This window comes from Lampris incognitus, chromosome 3 (assembly GCF_029633865.1).
Source record: "Lampris incognitus isolate fLamInc1 chromosome 3, fLamInc1.hap2, whole genome shotgun sequence".
Lineage (NCBI taxonomy): Eukaryota > Metazoa > Chordata > Actinopteri > Lampriformes > Lampridae > Lampris > Lampris incognitus.
Window position 1 is genome coordinate 11,675,067 of NC_079213.1, and position 21,871 is coordinate 11,696,937.

The 21,871-nt window shown below is 48.6% G+C and overlaps 1 protein-coding gene across 1 annotated transcript in view; it reads left to right on the forward strand.

Annotated features, from left to right (window-relative positions):
• Positions 1-21,871, forward strand: part of LOC130109590 (protein O-mannosyl-transferase TMTC2-like) — a 76,547-nt gene that overhangs the window by 19,792 nt on the left and 34,884 nt on the right. Inside the window, exon 2 of the mRNA XM_056276555.1 lies at positions 21,027-21,657. Coding sequence (XP_056132530.1) covers positions 21,027-21,657 — 631 coding nt within the window. The remainder of the gene's footprint in view (positions 1-21,026; positions 21,658-21,871) is intronic.

Here is a 21,871-nt window from a genome sequence, read left to right on the forward strand (position 1 = left end):
TTAATTTCAATTAAAGCTTGATGGACTTCCGTAATTGTTAGTCTTGGTTGGCGTGGGGTGTCACGGTTTCGATTCTACATCGAAAACCAATCGAAATTAGTCTTGATGCATGCTGAATAATCCAGGTAAGAAAATCAGTGAAGGTTGAATCAGTTCATCTGGATACAGCGTTGTGTCCAGATGAACTGATTCAACTTTCTTTGAGAATCAAAATGAGTTTTCGATTTTGACCTTCGATATCAAAAGCAGGATCGGCGGTTCTCCCATTATTTTTTTTTCTCTCCACCTCCGCCTACTTGCTCGCATCCGGCATGCATCCAAAGAGAAAAAAGCCAAAACTTTAAAGACGACACAGCGCAGTTTACCAGTAAGAATGCAGCTGCACTTTGAGACACCATGGCCACTGCCAGAGTCGGAGATGATGGAGAAAAAACAGAACTGGAAAATTCTCCTGCTTCCCTGAAGTCACCGGTGTGGCAATATTTTGCCTTCTCCATCAGTTATGTCAACAGCGAATGTGTCGTTGACAGAAAAACCTACAGTTTGTAGCCTATGCTACATGCGGGTAACATACCTCACCTCAGGCAACATGAAAAATATGGCAGGATATCTTTGCAGACATCATAAAAATATAGGTTTGAATGGGAAAAGAAAATCATTGACACAGTCAACTCTTCCATCCTCATTTAGAGCCAAACTTCCACAAAATTCAACTCGTGCTAAAGAAATAACTAGCACAATAGGGGTGTTTGTAGCATGCGACCCTCTCCGGTGGTGGAGAACGCTGCATTTAAGCATAAGTTATATTCCAGAAAGTTGAATCAGTTCATCTGGACACAACATTCATCTAAGTCTCAACTGACTGCAGGTATCCCCACCCTTATAAACAATACAGTGGCATAACGACCGAAACCAATGATCAGTTTCACATGCACATTGCCGTGACCATTAACTAGAGTTACAATGGCTATGTGTACTATTCACAGAGGATTGGGGAATAGTTGCAATCACAGCATTGTAAAATGGCGACAGATGTCCTTTTAGCCCCCCCAGTTCAGGGATTGTTGTTCCCCGCTCAAACCAGCATTCCTCCCTATCAAGGATGTGCACATCTTCATCCTTGAAAGAGTGGCCACTGGCCTGTAGATGGGTGTAGACTGTGGAGTCCTGGCATGACAAGGTAGCTCTTCTGTGTTGTGCCATCCTCTTCGCCAGCGTCTGTTTGGTTTCCCTGATGTACTCCGATGCTGTGATTGCAACTATCCCCCAAGCCTCTGTGAATAGTACATATGGCCATTGTAACTCTAGTTAATTGTCACGGCAATTTGCATATGAAACTGATCGTTGGTTTCAGCCGTTATGCAACTGTGCTGTTCATAAGGTTGGAGACACCAGCAGTGAGCTGAGACTGATGAAGTCACTTAGATGTTATATCACATTTGATACCATGTATCCCATCTTTTTAAAAGAAGAATTTGAAAATGTAAATGACAGTTGTCTTTATGCATGCTCAATAATCCAGGTATGGAAATCACAAAGTTGAATCAGTTCATCTGGACACAATGTTAATTGAGAGACAGTAGATATTCTAAATGACAGTTGTCAGGGCATAAAACCAGTCAATCAACCAAATCAAGACTCGATAGTCCAACAATGGCATAGCCATCAGTGCTGAAAAAAATGTTTATATCGAATCGAAACGTGACCTTAAGTCAAACTGAATCGTGTATTTGGAGAATCATGACACCCCTAGTGGTTAGGTTAGGCTGCAGTTAGTACACATACAAGAAGGTTGAATCAGTTCATCTGCAGGTATCCCCATCTTTATAAACAGCACGGTTGTAAGGGTGTGGGTATCTGCAGTCAGTGGAGACTGAAGAGGTCACTTGGATGGGTGATGAAACGTTTCTCTCAATAAATGTTGTGTCCAGATGAACTGATTCAACTTTCTGGTATTTCCTTACCTGGATTGTTGAGCATGTATAAAGACAAGTTAGCACACATGTTTTGTAGATCACTGTACCAGTGCCACTAGATCTCTTGAATGAGGCCAATGAGAAGTGGCTATGTGGGGGAAAGGTAAAAAGAATATGGAAGGGAGAAATGAAATGATTAACCCCAATACTAGATCTACATAAACCAAATTCAAGATCTACAAGTTTGCATATGTGGATACTGGTGACGATGGAATAGTGGCAATATTGGAATAAATATAGCAGCACTTGTACTGGTGGCTTTGTTACAAATAATGTATAATATTGATTGTAGAACAGTGATGGCTCATAGCAGGTGCAATGGAAAGCTAAAGTGTGTGCAAGGTAAGTGACAGTAATGCTTCAAATCTGGGGACGAAAACTACGGTGGCCCTGAAGGGCAAATCACAACAAAAATAGGAAAAAAGACAACAGATCAAAAAAAAAAAACACAACGCCATATAGGATATCACAACGACAAACGGGGAATTATAACGGCCAATAACAAAACACAACGGCAAATAACAAAACACAACAACAAATTGCAAATCAAATTAACGAAAAGAGGAAACTCGACGGCAAATCAGAAAACACAACGACAAACGAAAACAACTGTAGCCGGATATTTACTTGTCCGGTGCGGGATTCGATACGATGTGTACTGCACCACAAGGCGACATCACTAACCGCTCGGCCAAAGGGTCAGGCCCGATAGGTGGGGGCTAACGTGTCTTGTTAGTAGTTTACAGTCGTCACCCTCCCCGGAAGCGCGCCCTCGCGCTTTGTTATTCCCGCGCTCCGAAGAGACTTCCGGATCCCACCGCTGCCACCAATGTAACCGGTTATTTTCTTGCCCGGTGCGGGATTCGATACGTGGTGTACTGCACCACAAGACGACGTCACTAACCGCTCGGCTAAAGGGTCAGACCCGTTAGCTGGGGGCTAACGTGTCTTATTAGTAGTTTACACAACCACAAATCAGAAAACACAACGGCTTTATCTCCTACCGGAAAAGCTGGATGCCCGTCGACCAGGATCGTCACGGATTTGGACGCACTGTTCGTCTCGGAACGAAAGTATCTTTCATGTGGCCGCACGGAGGAGAACGCCAAAGGAACCTGGGCAGGGGAATTAAAAACGTTCTTCTATACAACCCTGCTTCTTTCAAACGTGCCTTCAGAGTGCGTATACTCATGGTGACGTTGTGAAAAGTTGACAGCCTATCGAGTATCACGTCTACGTGCCCTGCGTCAAATACCTGCGATAATCGCAGACGTTGAGTCGTCGGCAGCGTCCACGTGTGAGAGCAGCAGGTAATCACTCCGGGTGTTACACCAAAATGTGACCCTGCCCTTAAAATGCGCTATTTCGGCCGTCCCCCCCCCCCCTAGATGTTAATCCAAATGTAACCACACCAAACCCACGTCAAAAACTTAACGGCTCCTACGAAATGCCTAATCTTAATCAGTTCTGGTTTTATGCCTAAATTTAACCGCATCGATCTGACTGACTGTCGTATGCTGCCTGGAAAGTGTCTTTTGAAAGTGGGGTCGCATAATCCGACGGAGCGCAGGTTCGGCGTAACACCGGAATCACTTCGCGTTTGAGCACGAAATACGTCCAATCAGCGACGATCCTTGTCGCTAGGCACCCACCCTTTCCGGTAGGAGATAACGCGTGTACCGTTTGTGGCATTTTCTGTTTTGTCATTGCGGTTTCTGTTTTACCGTTGTGATTTTCAATTTGTCGCTGTATTTTGTCTTTTATTAGTGTAAATTACACATTAGCCCCTAGCTAACGGGTCTGACCCTTTAGCCGAGCGGTTAGTGACGTCGCCTTGTGGTGCAGTACACCTGGTATCGAATCCCGCACCGGGCCAAAAAAAATAACCGGTTACATTGGTGGCAGCGGTGGGATCCGGAAGTGTGCAGATCCTCAGAAGTCTCTTCGGAGCGCGGGAATAACAAAGCGCGAGGGCGCGCTTCCGGGGGGAGGGTGACGACTGTAAACTACTAATAACAAACATTAGTCCTTAGATAATGGGTCTGACCCTTTAGCCGAGCAGTTAGTGACGTCGCCTTGTGGTGCAGTACACCCCGTATCGAATCCCGCACCGGGCAAAAAAAAATAACCGGTTGTGGTGGACACGTATTGGGGACAGAATTCAACCCAGGAACTAAGGGTTAAGTCATGGTTGCCCTGGCAGGTTAACGCAGGGTTAAGTTATGGTTGTCCAGCCAGTTTTCTGATTATTCTTGCCACCTCCGCTCAGTCGAGCTGTGGTTTGGTTGTCTCTCTGATTTACCGTGGATTAAAGAAAGTTGCCTACACGGCTAAAGTGTGAACCTACGGTCTTCTCCGTTCCTTCGGCTCTACACTGGTGACCCCGACGTCGGTTTTCGGATAAGTTTTCTGAAACCACACACATTATGGCTACGAACGCCGTTGCAATTAAACTGCCGGAGTTTTGGGAGTCTTCCGCGGCTACATGGTTCGCGCAGGCTGAGGCACAGTTCGCGCTCAGAGACATAACAGCAGACGAGACCAGGTACTACTACGTAGTGGCAGCGCTGGGGTGCGCTACGGCTTCCAGGATAAGCGGTTTCATAATCAACCCACCGGCCGATGGTAAATACGCCGCACTTAAACATCTCCTCCTTGAAACTTTTGAACTGTCAACAACGGAGAGAGCACGTCGCCTCTACGCAATTCAGGGCTTGGGAGATGGCAAACCATCGGAGCTAATGAGCAGGATGTTAAACCTACTGGGTCAAGAAAAGCCATGTTTCCTGTTTATGGAGCTGTTTCTGCGCAACATGCCGCCCCACGTCCAGACCGCGCTCGCTAACTCCACCATCACTGATCCCCGTGAGCTGGCAAAGGAGGCTGACCGATTCTTCGTCGCTACACAACGTTCCTCCCATGCCGGGGTGCTGGCTCCTACCTTCACTGGCCCCCCGCCGACATCGCGGGCGTGGCCCGACGGTGGCGCCACAGCATCAGACCGCTACAAGCCCTCTGGACTCTGTATGTACCACGCTCGATTTGGTGCGAAAGCTAAACGGTGCCGTTCCCCCTGCAACTACAGGCCGACGGGAAACGAGAGGGCCAACGCTCAGTAGTGGCCATGAGTGTTGGCGATACGAGCAGGCTACTCTTCATCCTCGACACCATCTCCGGTCGGCGATTTCTTTGTGACACGGGCGCACAGAGAAGCGTGCTCCCTGCTACTGACGTCGACATCATGGGCGGGGAGCGGGGCCCCCAGTTGGCGACGGCTGACGGCAGCCCTATCCACACCTACGGCGTGCGGTCTGTAGAACTGTGTTTTGGTGGACAACGTTTCACGTGGGAGTTCGTCATGGCCAATGTAACGCTTCCCCTCCTCGGAGCTGATTTTTTGTGCGCTTACGGTTTGCTAGTGGACATTCAGAACAGCCGTCTGGTCGATGCCTTAACCTTCTCCTCCTTCGCATGTACGCGGAGGGAAGCGGCCTATGCAGGTCTAGCCAACTCTCTCTCAGAGGCAGACAAGTTCAACCGCCTCCTCGCTGAGTTCCCTGACCTCACCCAGCCTACCTTCTCTGCACCCACCGCTAAGCATGGGGTGGAGCATCACATTGCTACGAAGGGGCCCCCGGTCTACGCCAGAGCCAGGCGTCTCGACCCCGCCAAACTCGCCATTGCCAAGTCTGAGTTCGAGCACCTGGAACGCATGGGGATCATCCGCCGCTCTGACAGCCCGTGGGCATCCCCACTCCACATCGTCGCTAAGCCTGATGGAGGTTGGCGCCCATGCGGGGACTACCGCCGACTAAATGACGCCACCACGCCCGACCGCTATCCTGTCCCGCATATCCAGGACTTTTCTGCAAACCTGTCTGGCAAATGCGTCTTCTCAAAAGTCGACCTGGTCCGTGGTTATCATCAAGTTCCCGTGCACCCCTCAGACATCCCCAAGACAGCGGTGACTACCCCATTCGGCCTATTTGAATTCCTACGAATGCCATTTGGACTCAAAAACGCGGCCCAGTCCTTTCAGCGGCTGATGGATTCAGTGCTCCGTGGCCTTCCTTTCCTCTTCGTCTATTTGGACGACATACTCATCGCCAGCGCCTCCGAGGAAGAACACCTGTCCCATCTTCATGCCCTCTTCACACGCCTCAGCCAGCATGGGCTGATCGTCAACCCGGCGAAGTGCCGGTTCGGGCTGACAGCCATTGATTTCCTCGGGCATTGCATCGCTGGGGACGGGGCAGTCCCCCTGCCCTCAAAGGTGGAAGCGGTGGTGGCCTTTCCGCGCCCCCAAACAGCTCGTGCGCTCAGGGAGTTCATCGGGATGGTGACATTCTACCACCGCTTCATTCCCCGAGCCGCCTTTATCATCCGGCCACTGTACGAGGCGCTGAAAGGCATGTCCCCCAACCAGGCGGTCGACTGGACAGCAGAGCGGGACCGTGCGTTCACCGAGACTAAAGCTGCGCTCTCCCAGGCTACCCTGCTAGCGCATCCTTCACCTACAGCGCCTATTTCCATAACCACGGATGCATCGGACTATGCTGTTGGTGCGGTTCACGAACAGTGGGTGGGGGGGGCTTGGCAGCCTTTGGCCTTTTTCAGTCGCCAGCTTACACCCCGAGAGCGCAAGTATAGTACTTTTGACAGGGAACTCCTCGGTCTCTGGCTCGCTGTCCGGCATTTCCGTTTCCTGCTAGAGGGCCGCGAGTTTACTGCGTACGTGGACCACAAGCCCCTCACGTTTGCCATGTCCAAGACGGCCGAGCCATGGTCCGCTCGCCAGCAGCGACAACTCTCCTACATTTCGGAATTCACTACCGACATCCAGCACGTCGCTGGTAAGTCTAACCAGGTAGCTGACTGCCTCTCTAGGGCAGTGATTGGAGCGGTCCACCTAGGCCTTGACTATGCACAGATGGCCGCTGACCAGGCCACGGACCCGAGCATCCTCCGTCTCCGGGCCTCCGACACGGGGCTCCGCCTGCAGGACGTTCCTTTCAGCGACACAGGTGTCACCCTCCTGTGTGACGTCTCCACAGGACAGCCCAGGCCCATCGTCCCGCACAGCTGGAGACGCCCCGTATTTGAAGCTGTGCACGGCCTCTCTCATCCAGGCGGTAAGCCATCCGTGCGCCTGACCTCTGCTAAGTTTGTGTGGGAGGGACTTAAGAGAGACGTGAAAGCGTGGGCCGACTCGTGTGTTGCCTGTCAGCGGGCTAAGATACACCGCCACATTAAGGTGCCCCTGGAACGCTTCGCAGTGCCGGAGAGACGATTTGACCATGTCCACGTCGACCTGGTTGGTCCCCTACCCCCCTCCCATGGGTTCACCTACCTCTTCACTGTGGTGGACAGGACTACGCGCTGGCCTGAAGCTGTTCCCCTGGCATCCACGACGTCTGCTGATGTGGCCCGGGCTTTTATTGGGTCGTGGGTCTCACGTTTCGGTACGCCTTCCGACCTTTCATCTGACCGCGGGCCACAGTTTACCTCAGAGCTATGGAGTGCTGTGGGTGAGGCTCTGGGCATCAAGCTTCATCGCACTACCGCCTACCACCCTCAGGCGAACGGCCTATGTGAGCGCTTCCACCGGTCCATGAAGGCTGCGCTTCGGGCTACTCTCAAGGACTGCAACTGGGTCGACAAGCTCCCATGGGTCATGCTGGGCCTGCGGACCGCCCCGAAGGAAGACCTACAAGTCTCCTCTGCGGAGCTGGTGTACGGCACGCCGCTGCGAGTCCCAGGCGATTTCTTGCCCAATGCAACGCGTCCCTGGTCAGCTGTGGACCAACGAGCCTCCTTGCTGGACGGGGTCAGAGCTTTCACACCCGTCCCTACCGCCCAACACGGCGCGCCGGTGTCCCAGGTGCCCCCAGGTCTGCAGTCAGCGGACTACGTGTTCATCCGTCACGACGCACACCGCCCCCCTCTGCAACCCCCTTATGACGGCCCCTTCCGCGTCCTGGAACGGGGAACTAAGCACCTGGTGGTGGATTTTGGGGGCACGGCCGAGCATGTTTCAGTGGACCGAGTTAAACCCGCACACCTGGACTTGACGCAGCCGTTGGAGTTAGCCCAACCTCCTCGTCGCGGTCGTCCCCCGGCTCCGCCTCCTCCCCCCGTGGAGGCCCGAGCTGCCTCTTCTGCTCCTCAGGCCGACCTCCACAGGCCCGCGTCAATGCCTCCCAGAGACACTCCGGCCCCTGTTATCCGGAGCCGCCGCGGACGGCCTGTCGTCCCCCCGCGCCTGCCTGACTTCGATTACTAGGGCGAATTCTGGGGGGGCTCATGTGGTGGACACGTATTGGGGACAGAATTCAACCCAGGAACTAAGGGTTAAGTCATGGTTGCCCTGGCAGGTTAACGCAGGGTTAAGTTATGGTTGTCCAGCCAGTTTTCTGATTATTCTTGCCACCTCCGCTCAGTCGAGCTGGGTTTGGTTGTCTCTCTGATTTACCGTGGATTAAAGAAAGTTGCCTACACGGCTAAAGTGTGAACCTACGGTCTTCTCCGTTCCTTCGGCTCTACACGGTTACAATAGTTTGATTTGCAATTTGTCGTTTTATTTTATTCGCCGGTGTGTTTTGTGAGTTGTTGTGTTGCCTATTTGCCCGTGTGTTTTGTGACTTGCTGTTGCGATTCCCTACTTGTCGTCGTGATTTGCTTTATGCCATTGTGCGTTTTGATTTGTTCTTGTGTTTTCCTATTTGTCATTGTGATTTGCACTTCGGGGGGCCGCCGTAGAAAACCCCCCACAAAGAATAAACCAGCAATTAAAATGCCGAACACTGCGTAGTTTTGTGTGGCGATGACAACGCCATATCTGTTGCAGCAATGTCAGCTATGGGGACATCGTTCTCTTGGCAGAGACAATCTCACCATGAGGCCTTACTGAAAACTGATTTATGTATTGTTCTAGAGAGGCAAAGAACCACAGCGACAGTTTTTAATCAAGCATCTGGTTTATCACTAAATGCAGACAACAAGGCAAAACAACCCTAATTATCATTCCAGAGTCACATACTGCAATTAAAAGCTTGGACCCAGACTTGAGGAGGGTTGGCTCAGTCTGGATAATTTGACGGGTGGGTTGTATGTTTCTCATGACATGGCTGGAGGAGGTATCCTGGCTAAACTCCACTGGTGGGATAGAAGGTGTTAAAGTTGGCAAAGGACCATAACCACCGCAACTTTGGCTCATTTACGTGCGTAATGGTATGTTTCTCAGAGCAAGTGCTGCTGGGCCCAAGATCAGGCTGTAGAGCCTACAATGTGCCATGTTTATTGAGTGCGCCATTCTCAAATACCCATAAATTTCACATGAAGGGCTTCTCGCTCAGCGTACGGGTGGGAGACCCTAAACTGTGCAACAATTATTTTTCCACAAAGCCACTATTGTGATGCTTTCCTGGTGGTCTTTAGGGTGTTAGTGAGGGGATGAAGTGGTGATTTGCTGGTGAAGAGAGTAAGGGCGATAACTCGCACTTCTTCACGCTCGGTAGTGTTTATCAGTCTGAGAGCATTCACACACACGTGGCTCTGGCACTTTCCTATTGCAAATATAACACAGTTAAACTCCATGTTCTGTTCGATTTCCTCGGACTGCCTCAAAACACAGCACGCAACACATAGACCTTGTGCTGTTCTTCAAGGACAAAGACAATCATTTAAACATATCTGTTAAAACATTTAAGTATGTTCACATCTTCGTCTCATAAAAATTCAATTAACTTCATATCCTTAAGAGGTGTGAGGTTTCAACCCCCAAAATCCCACCCCAGCACTTCGCTTCACTGCCTGCAGCACATTTCCATCCAGCTGGGAGTGAAGCATTAGTTTTATTAGACATTGATTTTTCATAGTCTCTCCTCTGTGAGGCTAAGGACACATCACAGCCTTTTATTGACATCATCACTCAGGGAGTGTTGTGGGGGGTGGGGGGTTTCCTCTTTAGCTGAGGTGGCAGCAGTGGTATTACTGTCAGATCACCTCTCGTTTGTGTGACCAGGCTAATGCAAAGTGATCAATCCATCTCTTAGATGGAGATAAGGACCAAGCGATCAATCTGCTGAAAAATAGATGGAGTCTCTCTCTCTCAACAATTGGGTTCATCAATTATTTACGCCCGTTTATTGTTAAAGTGTACATCAAGTTGTATTTTGGTGTAGCTGAGACATTTAAAGGGAAACTATCACAATTTGGACGTGATCTGTTATCTTGTTTTCTTGTACAGCTGTATGTAGCTTTGTTATTCACGTCTTATATGATGCTCCGGCAAACCGGGAAGTAAGTTTTCACAGTCACGGGTTGTCACCAGTGACGCTACTGGAGTGCATGTTATCCCTAACACATATATGTAGAATACAGTAACCATCCATGCTGAGTTACCTCTGAATGGGTCTGAATATGTCAGTTGTCCAAGTTTGCTTCATCATCCCTAAATGTGTGTGGAGTATCACCTAAATCATGAGGTAACACCATAAATTGCTATATTGCGGAGTATATGATCTACCATGGGTGAACATTGTTTTCACGTGCGTAGGGTAAACCAGGTAGTGCCTTGGGAAATAAAGCTCTGAAAAGGTTCTTGTTAACAAATAAAAAGGAAAGAGAAAATCCCGACTTCACTGCGCATTGCACACCCAACACAAGTACAACGAAATGCTCCCAATCCCTATGGATTTGGTAGTGCTTCTAATCAGGAAACTGGCTTTACTGGGGACTTGAAAGCAAACTCCCCGGCCTGACAAAAGGGAGACAGCCAACTTCCTGATGCTTAGCTCAGACCTCTTCGCCCTCTTTGAAGCTGAGAACCCCCGGAAGAAGTCTTTTATCCTGATTGGCCGCTAGAACAGATTGCTCCAGAAGACCACGGCCACGCCACTGTGTGGATGGAGGGGTGGTGTCGGCGGAGGGGCTGGAAAGGGACTTTATCTTAATCAGGTATGAGTTCAGTGTTGGTTGCACATCGTGATGAAGCAAAACCAGCTGGGCTTTGGTGATGGGGGGGGGGGGAGCCATCGCACACTTTTTCTTTTGATCATGGAAATTTGATGGTTGATGTTATACGTATGATAATATTGTTTATCTGGATGCGTGCCACACCGTGTAACAAATCAGCGTTATAGAGGTTCTCAGGAGTGTTTCACTGAGTAATTATCCATATTTCTCTTTAATCAGTGTCTTTTTTTGTATTTGCTGTGCGGTTAATTGGTGCAAACATCGAAGCGAATATTTGGTTATGTGGTATCGAGTATCGAAATCTTCCCCAGTTCTGATTATAGATTGTGCGTGCCCAATATGGAGGAGGTCATCATTCGTGTATGTGTGTGTGTGCTTGTCGGCATGTGTGTTTGGATGTGCAGCTGCATAGATTCTATTTTGCTGTATACATATTCATGTGTTTCCAGGTAGATACCAGTAGAAAACTGTGGTCGGGGCGATCGCCGGTTCGAATCCCCGTGTTACCTCTGGCTTGGTCGGGCATCCCTACAGACACGGTTGGCTGTGTCTGTGGGTGGGAAGCCAGAGTGTGGGTATGTGTCCTGGTCGCTGCACTAGCGCCTCCTCTGGTCGGTCAGGGTGCCTGTTCGGATGGGAGGGGGAACTGTGTGGGGGGGGGGGGTAGCGTGATCCTTCCACATGCTACGTCCCCCTGATGAAACTCCTCACTGTCAGGTGAAAAGAAGCGGCTGGTGGCTCCACATGTATGGGAGGAGGCGTGTGGTAGTCTGCAGCCCTCCCCGGATCGGCAGAGGGGGTGGAGCAGCGACCGGGACGGCTCGGGAAATAGGGTCATTGGCCAAGTACAATAGGGGAGAAAAAGAGGGGGGGAGAAAAAGCCAAGGAAAACTCTGTGGTCAGTACGGTAGCATTTATATCATATTGCTGCCCAGACACCCCCGGACGTAGTCAAACCACATTGCTCTACTTTTTTTGTTGTTGGCACAAGCTGTGTAAATTTACCACAGTGGGAAATTCAGCTACCTCGGTTAATATCCAAACTGTTACCGTAACAAACACTTGCAGAGCGGCCTTGATAAGCCTTGTCTCAGAGCAAACATGGCAAGTGGTGAGAAAGCTGCACGGGGGGCAGTTATCGGGGGTTCAGGGTGACCTCGCGGCCGCACGTGGGAATTAACAAGTGAAACGGGCACCGTCGACTCTTCAACCGTCTTTGGTTGTGATAAAGTTGGGGGGGGGGGGATACACTCAAATAGAGTGTCTATGAAGATCCAAAGTAAATTTGTCATTTGTGATTTCTTGGGCACGCTGCACCCGCAGGAAGACGCCAGCCGCTGACGGATGGGCTATTTTTAATCAATGGGAAGATGGATCCAGGAGGAGGGGGGAGAATGTAGGTTCGTCCTTTGAACACAGAACACAATTCGTCCGCTGTGTCTTTTCTTTTTTCATTTTGAGCAACAAAAACGAGCTTGCGAGGGGAAACCTTTCCAGTGTCGTTTTGTGCGTAGTGCCGTCCAGGAGCGGTTTTCCTGTGTTTACCACAAGAAATCCTTCCCGGAGCTAAGCGAGCATGTAATGGGCCAAATTAATTTCATTTACACAAAGCAGGGCGAGAGCCTCTGTGCAGCCCAACATAAATCTATCGAAACTAGGATATTGGCCTTGTGACAGAGTTTTAAAAATGTTGCTCGAGTATTTATGGATCCCCCCCCCCCCGCCTCTGGTAGTGGTGCCAGCGTGGTGTGGGACTGGGTGTGGGAAAGTGGCGGTGCCGCATGGGGCGGGGGCATTGTTCTGTCAGTGGTCTGGTTGACGCGTGATGTTTGGGCACACCCGCAACGCGCAGTTCCTGAGCTGAAAGCTGAAAAATATACAAACTAAACAGTCGATAACGAGAGGAAATATTCTATTAAGGCTCTCGTGTAATCATGATTTCTATCTCTTCGTTTTCAAGGTTTTGGATAATGGGTTTTGAAGGCCTCTGCGATGCAGTACAGTAGATGCAAGAAGAAACAACAATTAGGATACGTTTTATTTGAAGTGCACTTTTCCACTAAAAGCGAACCTCAAACGTGCTGCAGAGCACTCTAGGTGCAAAAAAAAAAAAACAAGCAAAAAAAAAAATGCATAAAAGCAGACACGAATTCGAGAAAGGCCGCGTTTAAATGGGAGGTTTTTGCAAAAGATAAATGCAAATAAAACAAGCACAAGGTTAAAAAACAGGCCCTGTTAAAAAAAAAGGAAGGTCTTTATCAAAGAAGATGGAAGGAACTAGAAAAATAATTTCATGATGGTTAGTAGCGATAAATAAACAAGGAAAATTAAGTAAAGCCAGGTTTGTGAAGGGTGGGATTTTCTGTATCACCTACTCATTCTTGCCGTCCTCCTCTCTCTCTCTCTCACTCTTTCTCTCTCTCCATCCCTCATACTTTCATGCTGTGACCACATACTGGCAGCATTATGGAAACCAATAATCAGCCAATGAATAAATCACTTAGGTCCCGCCAGCTTGTGTAAAGTCTTTCCACATGATGTTCCAGCCCAGCACAGTGATGGATGGATACCCTCAGGACAATAAAGCTGCGTTGGATGGCCATCTCTACAATGGATCCATGTTGATCTGAACATTTCGCCGTTTTGTACGGCCCTGTGTGTCCGGCGGAGCGAAGAGATTTTTTGTTCCTAATCGGCCGTGGTGTTCACCGGGCTCGTGGCCAACACTCGTTCCCTGCCAACTGCAACAACGTACCGAGTTAGCAGACCCTGTGTTGTATATCTTACCTGTCGTGTCGTTTTCTATGCGTGTTACAAATGTGTGTGTGTGTGGCTGTGACACACGCTCACCCACACATGCACTAATGCAGCACTTGAGTCGGCTTATTCGTTGACCCTCGACCTCACCGCTTGTGACAGGAACTCTGTGGGGTCTATGATCACTTCTCTAATCCTGTTAGTGTTGGATTAACACAGAAGTGATATGGACCCTGTCAGACACACACACACACACACACACACACACACACACACACACACACATACACCCACTCGTACAACTAAACCACTGTTAGGATTCATAACATTGACTCTTAATGACGAGGATATCAATAATTGGCCGTCGATGAGATGAAATAACCTCCTCCTCGACGTCGAGTGCTCGATCTACTTGGAAGAGTATGAGGCCCCGGTCAGTCCCATTCACTTATTACCAGTAAATTACACTCTCATAGGACTTGCATATATTTTCCCATAGCCTCTTTTGAAATTTCTGTTTGTAAAAGACTTTATAGTCGCGCAATTACTTCCATTTACTTAAGTTCCTCCGTGCTCTAAACTAATTAACTACTTTATTTTTTAAAAGTGCTAATTTGATATGATATCAGTACATGTATGCCGCAATAAACTGCCATCTGTCTTTGACTTAAGGAGTGAAACGAGTGATGTAGTGGGTTTGCAGATGGTCCCGGGCACATTTCAGTGGTGCAGATTGTGCGGCGTTTTGGTGAAACGCGCGTTTTAAACAACATGCTCTTCAGCGGCTCCTCTTCGCACACACAGCCTGAGGAGCGTGTCATGTGAGTGTGATTCCAGTTTGTTTTGTCAGCTCATATGGAGCGTTTTTCCTCACCTAGAACCGTACTCATCTGTTCCCCTTTCACTCCCGCCCAAGGCCAGCAGTGGCATGAGGGCCTTTGTGTGTGTGTGTCTGTGTGTGTGTGTGTGTGTGTGTGTGTGTGTGTGTGTGTGTGCTAGTGAGGGGCCTTGTCGTTTGTTGTCTTCTGTGGTACGCTAGCGCTAGATTAGCGTTGTGTTGCTAGGCCGCCACGTCTCCCCGTCTGTGTGGCTAATTAGCGCCCAGATTGCTCAGTATGGGGATTGGTATTTAACGGATCTCGGCTAGACAACTGGTATTAAAACGAGAGCGTTTGGATCCGACTGACTCGTTCGGCGAGAAGGACGGATAAAAGGGCAGGCAGGAGCAGAAGGAGATTGGGAGAGAGAGGAGCGTCAGTGGCTCAACTAGGGGAACAAAGACAGACTGAAATGAATATATGAAGACCAGAGCTGGAGATGAAAGAATTAGGGGGGGTAGCTAATGAAAGAGCGATTATAAAGAGGAGAGGAAGGGCGTCTGGGTAGCGTGGCGGTCCATTCCGTTGCCCACCAACACGGGGATCGCCGGTTTGAATCCCCGTGTTACCTCCAGCTCGGTCGGGCGTCCCTACAGACACAATAGGCCGTGTCTGCGGGTGGGAAGCCGGATGTGGGTATGTGTCCTGGTCGCTGCACTAGCGCCTCCTTTGCCGGTCAGGGCGCTTGGTCGGGGGAGGGGGGGAACTGGGGACAATAGCATGATCCTCCCACGCGCTACTTCCCCCCGGTGAAACTCCTCACTGTCAGGTGAAAAGAAGCAGCTGGTGACTCCACATGTATCGGAGGAGACGTGGTAGTCTGCAGCCTTCCCCGGATCGGCAGAGGCGGTGGGGCAACGACCGGGATGGCTCGGAAGAGTGGGGTAATTGGCTGGATACAACTGGGCAGAATCCCCCCCCCCCAAATAAAAGAGGAGAGGATCAAAGGAACGGTAGACTCCTATGAAATAATGCCCAGGCCAATGTCCATTACCAGTGCTGTGTTTTTATGGTGGTTGGTGAAGCCATCTCATTAGATGTGTCAAGGAGGAGGATACAGCCTGCGACACGAGCTTGTAATTCACCCGGATCCTGATTATTTTAAGTGACAGCAGTTTATACTTCAGACGTTTATCAGCATGGGGTAGACACGGCAGTGTGCATGCTGCAGACAGACATCCTGGCTAAAGTCCCAAATATTTATGGTAAATTGAAGTGCAGTGTTTTGCATTGCCATATTGATAAATGTCCATGTGGGTTTTTATTTTTATTTTTTATAGAGCACATAAAAAAAAAAGTCAGCGTATAAACTGAAGTTCAGTTTACGAGATCAGACCACAGAGAGACAAGTAGATTGGGAAATGGACAGAGCAGCACCGTGCAGTGTTGCACAGCGTGATTTAGTGCAGTGTTGTCTATTCTCGTCACTTGTATGTTGACCCGTGTGCGTATCATCAAGAAATCTGTAAACTTAAAGTTTACAAGGATGCAATTAAGAAAACCCATTTTCAGAGAATGGACCCTCAGACTGTGATGATTCCAGCCTGCGGTTTAGACAGAGTTCAGTCCTCTCCGTACGGCCACCACCTCATGAGGGCTGATGAGGGTAATAACAACTGGGGGCCGGGGAAGATTGAGATGCAACTTCGACTTTGGATGAGTCTCTGTGTGGAACTGCCTCGGAGACTTTTCCAGCGTACTGAAAAATACAAACACAAAAAATATGCAAACATCCATCCATGCACACCCAAATTACACACACATTAACTTGTATTTCCATGCCATGTTAGGATGCACGGGCATGATTTTCACAAGAATATTGTAATACAGACGCATTCAAAGTGTGTACACATGACACATATACATCTATTATAGTACTAGTGTACAGGAACAGGATTGAATGTTAAGAAATTAAAAGTAATCACAGACCATTTTTTTCACTTTACTGCAAAAAAAAAGTGAAAACCCCTTATCTGCTCACTTCAGCCTTTAGACGGAGGTCTTTTCTGCAATAATAAACCTCAGGACCTGAAAAAAAAACCCCAATCACTGGTGGAGACATCAGTGTTGGAGTGAAGGAGAGAATTTCATTTGCATTTCGAAGCAGCCCACACCCTGCCGCTGACATTAGCCCATTTCTTTTTGCAGTACGAGTGGGCAGGTGAAAGAAGACCTCATCCCCGTTACAAATGGCCGTGCCAAACCCAGCCTGATAATGTCTCTTTTCAGCCACTGATGGAAAATCTCCCCCGCTCCTGCACAAAAATTGAAAGGAACCAAAACCCCTCCTGTACTTTGAGGATGGTGAATAGAGTGCCCCACAGCCGGCTTGCCCCCACATACGGGGGCTGAATACAAAAGACCCCCGCTCTAAGGGCAATCACTACGGGAGACCACTCTATCTGTCCCTGCCGCTGCAGCGACAGGCCCCAATGAAGCCGTCAGCACAGGCTCGGCTGTCACACACTCGAACAGGCGTACACGAACACAGCCACACACACACACACACACACACACACAAACATAGAAACACACAAATACCCTATATATACTATTATACTATGTACATGTAAATATCTGTGCAAAATACAGCTCCTGTAAGTCATGCAAATCCACACATTTATCAGCTATAACGTGTGCATGTGTGCATGTGTGCAGCTATAACATGTGCACATACACTGACAAAGGTGCATGCACGCACAAGCACTCACACACAGACACACACACTAACACTTACCGCCCATTCTCACCGCCTCATGGCTAATGCATTCTTTTCTTCCCTTTCCAGCGTGAGGCAGGCGCATGGAGGGAGGTGAGTGGTTTGCTTTGGTTTGGGCCGATTTGAATATTTCAATTATTTATCACCAGAGAATACCGAGAGACTCTAGACGTGCCAAGTCACCAGGGAACCGGGAAGGGGCGAATGCAGCCACGTTTGGATTCGCTGGTGGGCCGTTAATTGCCGCAGGGAATACAAGGACACACACTCTAAATTAGATATGCAGGAAGTGCAAAAAACAAAACACGGCCCAAAAGCGACGATGGCGATGAACGTGAGCGCGACCTTTATTCCTCCTCAATAATGAATCAGGATTACGTTTTATTTACATTTCCGAGATTATTCATGGAAGTTTACATTGTCAGATCCGCTCCAAGACATTGCAGTTATCACTACAGTATCAATAAAATGTACAACACTAATTATAATTAAATGTATTAGATATCTTAACTGCCCTAGTATCCACAGCCTTTAGTGCCTGTTTTCATCAGACTCTGCTAAAGTAGGACTCCAATGATTTAGTACGGTGTACAAATATTAATCATCAACACATGCAGAAGTACACTGAAGGGGAAGATGAAGAGGTTTGTAGTCTGAGTGATGTAATGCAATCTGAGTCCTTAGCAACATGGAGTCATGCGACTAGGGGAGCTTTCTGTCTTGGCTGTGTCTCTTTGCAACTCGAAGACTGAGAAACACATGGTCCCTTTTCCTGTCAGAAAACAATCCTGGGAAATGGAGGAGTTCATTGTTGTTCATGTAACAACAGGGTTTTGATTTAACATTGCCAGCGTGCGGAGTGAAGTGATGTGAATTTGGAATGAGAAACTGAGCTGTTGCAGCCTTTCTGCTGTTATCTATGGGCTCATTCGTTGTTGGGTTCTTTGTTGTTTTTTTTCCCCCCTTGCTCTCTTTTTGTCAACCTTGTTTTCTGTAAATCATCTTCTCATGCAATTTTCAAGTTGGCAGCCTCTTTCTCTCTCTCGCACTCTCACACCCCCTTGTTCTCATTTTCTCCATACAAGTTACAATCTCTACACAAAGGAAGTCCTGAGCTGGCCCCAGAGTCAAAAACACAAGTTACTGACACTCATTCACACATGTGCAGCCATGTGTGGTAGTGCCAGCCATGCACATGAGCACACACATGCACGCTTCCATGCCAAAACACACACAAATCCGTGTGGCTGTTTAATCTGAATGGATTGTGTTTCCCCCAGAATGAGAGACGGGCTCTCTGAGGCACCAAGCCTTATTTGTTCTTAGGGGTGGGAATCTTTCGGATCTCACGATTCGATTTCGATTCTTGGGGTCACGATTCGATTCAAAATCGATGTTCGATTCAGAAGCGTTCCCGGTTCAAAATCGATTCTAGATTGGGTACATAGGAGTGCTAATATCAGGATCTACTCCAGTCCGCTGTGCGCTAAGAAAGGCGGTGTGGCAAATTGTGGCATGAAAGCAGACTCAAGTGTGTATAAGATTATGTAGTTTTTATATTTGAAACAGTGTTTGTGTAAGTAATCACAACGCAGACCGCAGCGTACGCACAATTTATGACTGCTGTATTGTAGTCCCATTAATATGACGTAACACCCCAATCCCTGTTTCCTGCTGGGGTGTACCATTCACCCACAACGCTCGGGGAGGGGCGTAGACCAACAGTCCCATCTAACATCTCCCTTTTTGTAGTTAACATTAACCCTTATAGAACTGATTCCTTGAGTACCTCCAATATAAGAGTAACCACCCATACACTGAGTTTAAGTTTCTCAATAAACCATATTTTTCAGATTCAGAACTTCCCCGCCCCCCCCTCCCCGCTTTTCAATAGTCCCATCTAACAAAACGTTATATCATCCAGCCAACCATTATCCAAACCGCTTATCCTGCTTTCAGGGTGGCGGGGAATGCTGGAGCCCATCCCGGCAGTCACTGGGTGGCAGGCGGGGAGACACCCTGGGCAGATCGCCTAATGTGAACACACAAAGGCAAACCTAACCTTTCTCAGTAGAACCCCGGCGCGATGGTATGTCGTACTCTCTGGGTGATGACGTATGATGTGAGCCCTAACATTTGTAGTGTTTTGCCAATCTTGGCGTATTGCATGAGTCGTGTCAAGCTCCTTCTTCCCCGGGAGATTGTGAAATCCGAAATGCGCCCAAACGCTTGCTTTCAATGATGATGGGACTGGCTGCATTTGTGGCGGCTCCATTTTTAGAGAGGCTACCAAAAGCTAACGTTAGCAGCGACTGACCAGCGCGACACTGTCGTGTTTCCCGGAAGCCGGAACAGGCGCGCGGCAGGCCAACATAGCCAGCAGCGAGGAGGCTACTTAAGACTGAAAAAAAATATAATAAAGTTGCTGAAAATTAGTTTTTGGAATTTGTGAATCTATTCGGAATCGTAGAAGATAAGAATCGCGATTCTTACGTGAATCGATCCCCCTACTCTGTCCAGTGGTTGTCCCCACCCCTCTGACTCATACTGGCTTGCAGTGGGTTTGGTCTTTTCTGTTGCTGTTCTGTGTTGCATACTGGAACCATCAGCACCGTTATGTTGCTGTGCACAATACGTACACCTAAATTTGTTCTATTAAAAATGTAAATTGACCTGATTGGCACTACAAAATGTCATTTCATGCAAGGTGCAGCTGAGGTTGATTTCATTTGCTCTTCTTTTTTATATATATATATATATATATATATATATATATATATATATATATAAAAAATACCTGATACTTTGTCGAGCGTTTACAAAACACTCGGATGCCATTTTTCTCTCAGTTTGTTAATCTCCGTGGTGAATCTCATTTGTCGCATCCTGTTAATGTACTCGAATGAAGCTGCTGTCCCCTCTAATGATCTGTAATTATGTGATTTTTCCCCAACAGCCTTGGGAGTGTGGAACCACCTGGATTTTTGTGTGTGTGTGTGTGTGTGTGTGTGTGTGTGTGTGTGTGTGTGTGTGTGTGTGTGTGTGAGAGCATCTGAGCCTACATGTGTGTCGAAGCCCATACTAGGCTATGTGGCAATCTCATCACAGTTCCCGTCCTTATAGTGAAGACATACCTGCATCCAGGCGGTCTCCCCGGAAGGCATCTGTCTGTCAAACTTAATATTCTGCCGCTGAAATGTCAGCCTCTGAAAATCCTATTATACTCTACAGGGCCTATATCGTACATCCAACGTGTTTCTCAAGATGCAAGTGGGATTCAATTTGGAATTTGCCCAAGCTATATGAAACAATATTGTGCACTTGTCACTGTTTTAGTATTTATTATGGTTATATAGTTTAGAAAAATAATAAAAAATATTTTAGCAGCATGTGGGCTAAGTGGTTAGCTCTGTTTCCTCATTGTAAAAGGGTCCTGGGTTCAGTCCTCCAGTGTGTAGTTACGCATTCTCTCCATGTGATTATTTGGGTTTCTTGTGGATGCTCGAGTTTCCCCACATTGTCCAAGGACGTGTCAGGTTAATTCAAGAATCTGAAGCAGCCATCGGTGTGAAAAGGTGTGTGAGTGATTGTACCCTGTCATGGACTAGTGTCGAGGGAAAGGTTTCAGTGACCCTGAATTGGATCAAGTGGTTCTAGACATTGATGAAAGACTTCCTTACCGTTTGAAGTAACTGTTATTTATTGTCTCCTTTCTTGCAGCCGAGCCATCAAGACCAACCAGGACCTTCTTCCAGAGACCCCCTGGGCCAACATCTTGTACGACGACTTCTGGGGCACCCTGCTCACCCACAGCGGTAGCCACAAGTCTTTCCGCCCACTCTGCACCCTCTCCTTCCGCCTCAACTACGCCCTGCATGGCCTGCACCCTTGGGGATTCCACCTTGTCAACATGGTGCTCCATGGGGCGGTCACAGCCCTCTTCACCAGCCTCTGTTGCCCTCTGCTCGGTGGGGGACTGTGGAGCTTATTGGCTGGACTTCTTTTCGCCTCACACCCGGTGCACACTGAAGCCGTCGCTGGGGTAGTTGGGAGGGCGGACGTTGGGGCTGGGTTGTTTTATTTGCTGTCCCTTTTTTGCTACGCAAGACACTGCGGACTTCGTAAGGACCCCCGGAGAAACTTCCAGGCCGACCAGACCATGCAGGAGATCGGTGGCAGGGGATTGGCGGCCCGGTGTTGGGTTTGGATGCTGGCGAGCCTGTGGTGTGCTGCAGCCAGTATGCTGTGGAAGGAGCAGGGGGTGATGGTGCTGGCCGTGTCGGCCGTGTACGACCTCTTCGTGTTCCACAGGCTCCGACTTCGCCAGGCACTTCCCCTCCTACTGGGAAAGGTAAGTCAACACGGTCTGTGGGTGAAGCTGTGTGCGCCGACTCCTGTCGCTGTTCATGTTGGTGTCTGTGTGTATCCAATTTCCCCTTCCTTCCCTCTAAGAAAAACCTCAGCCAGCTGTTAATGGTTCCTGTATGTGGATCTAACTCTGTGTGTGTGTGTTAGGTTTGTTTATGTGGAAGTTGCGTGTATTGCATACTGTTTGCTTTTGATTA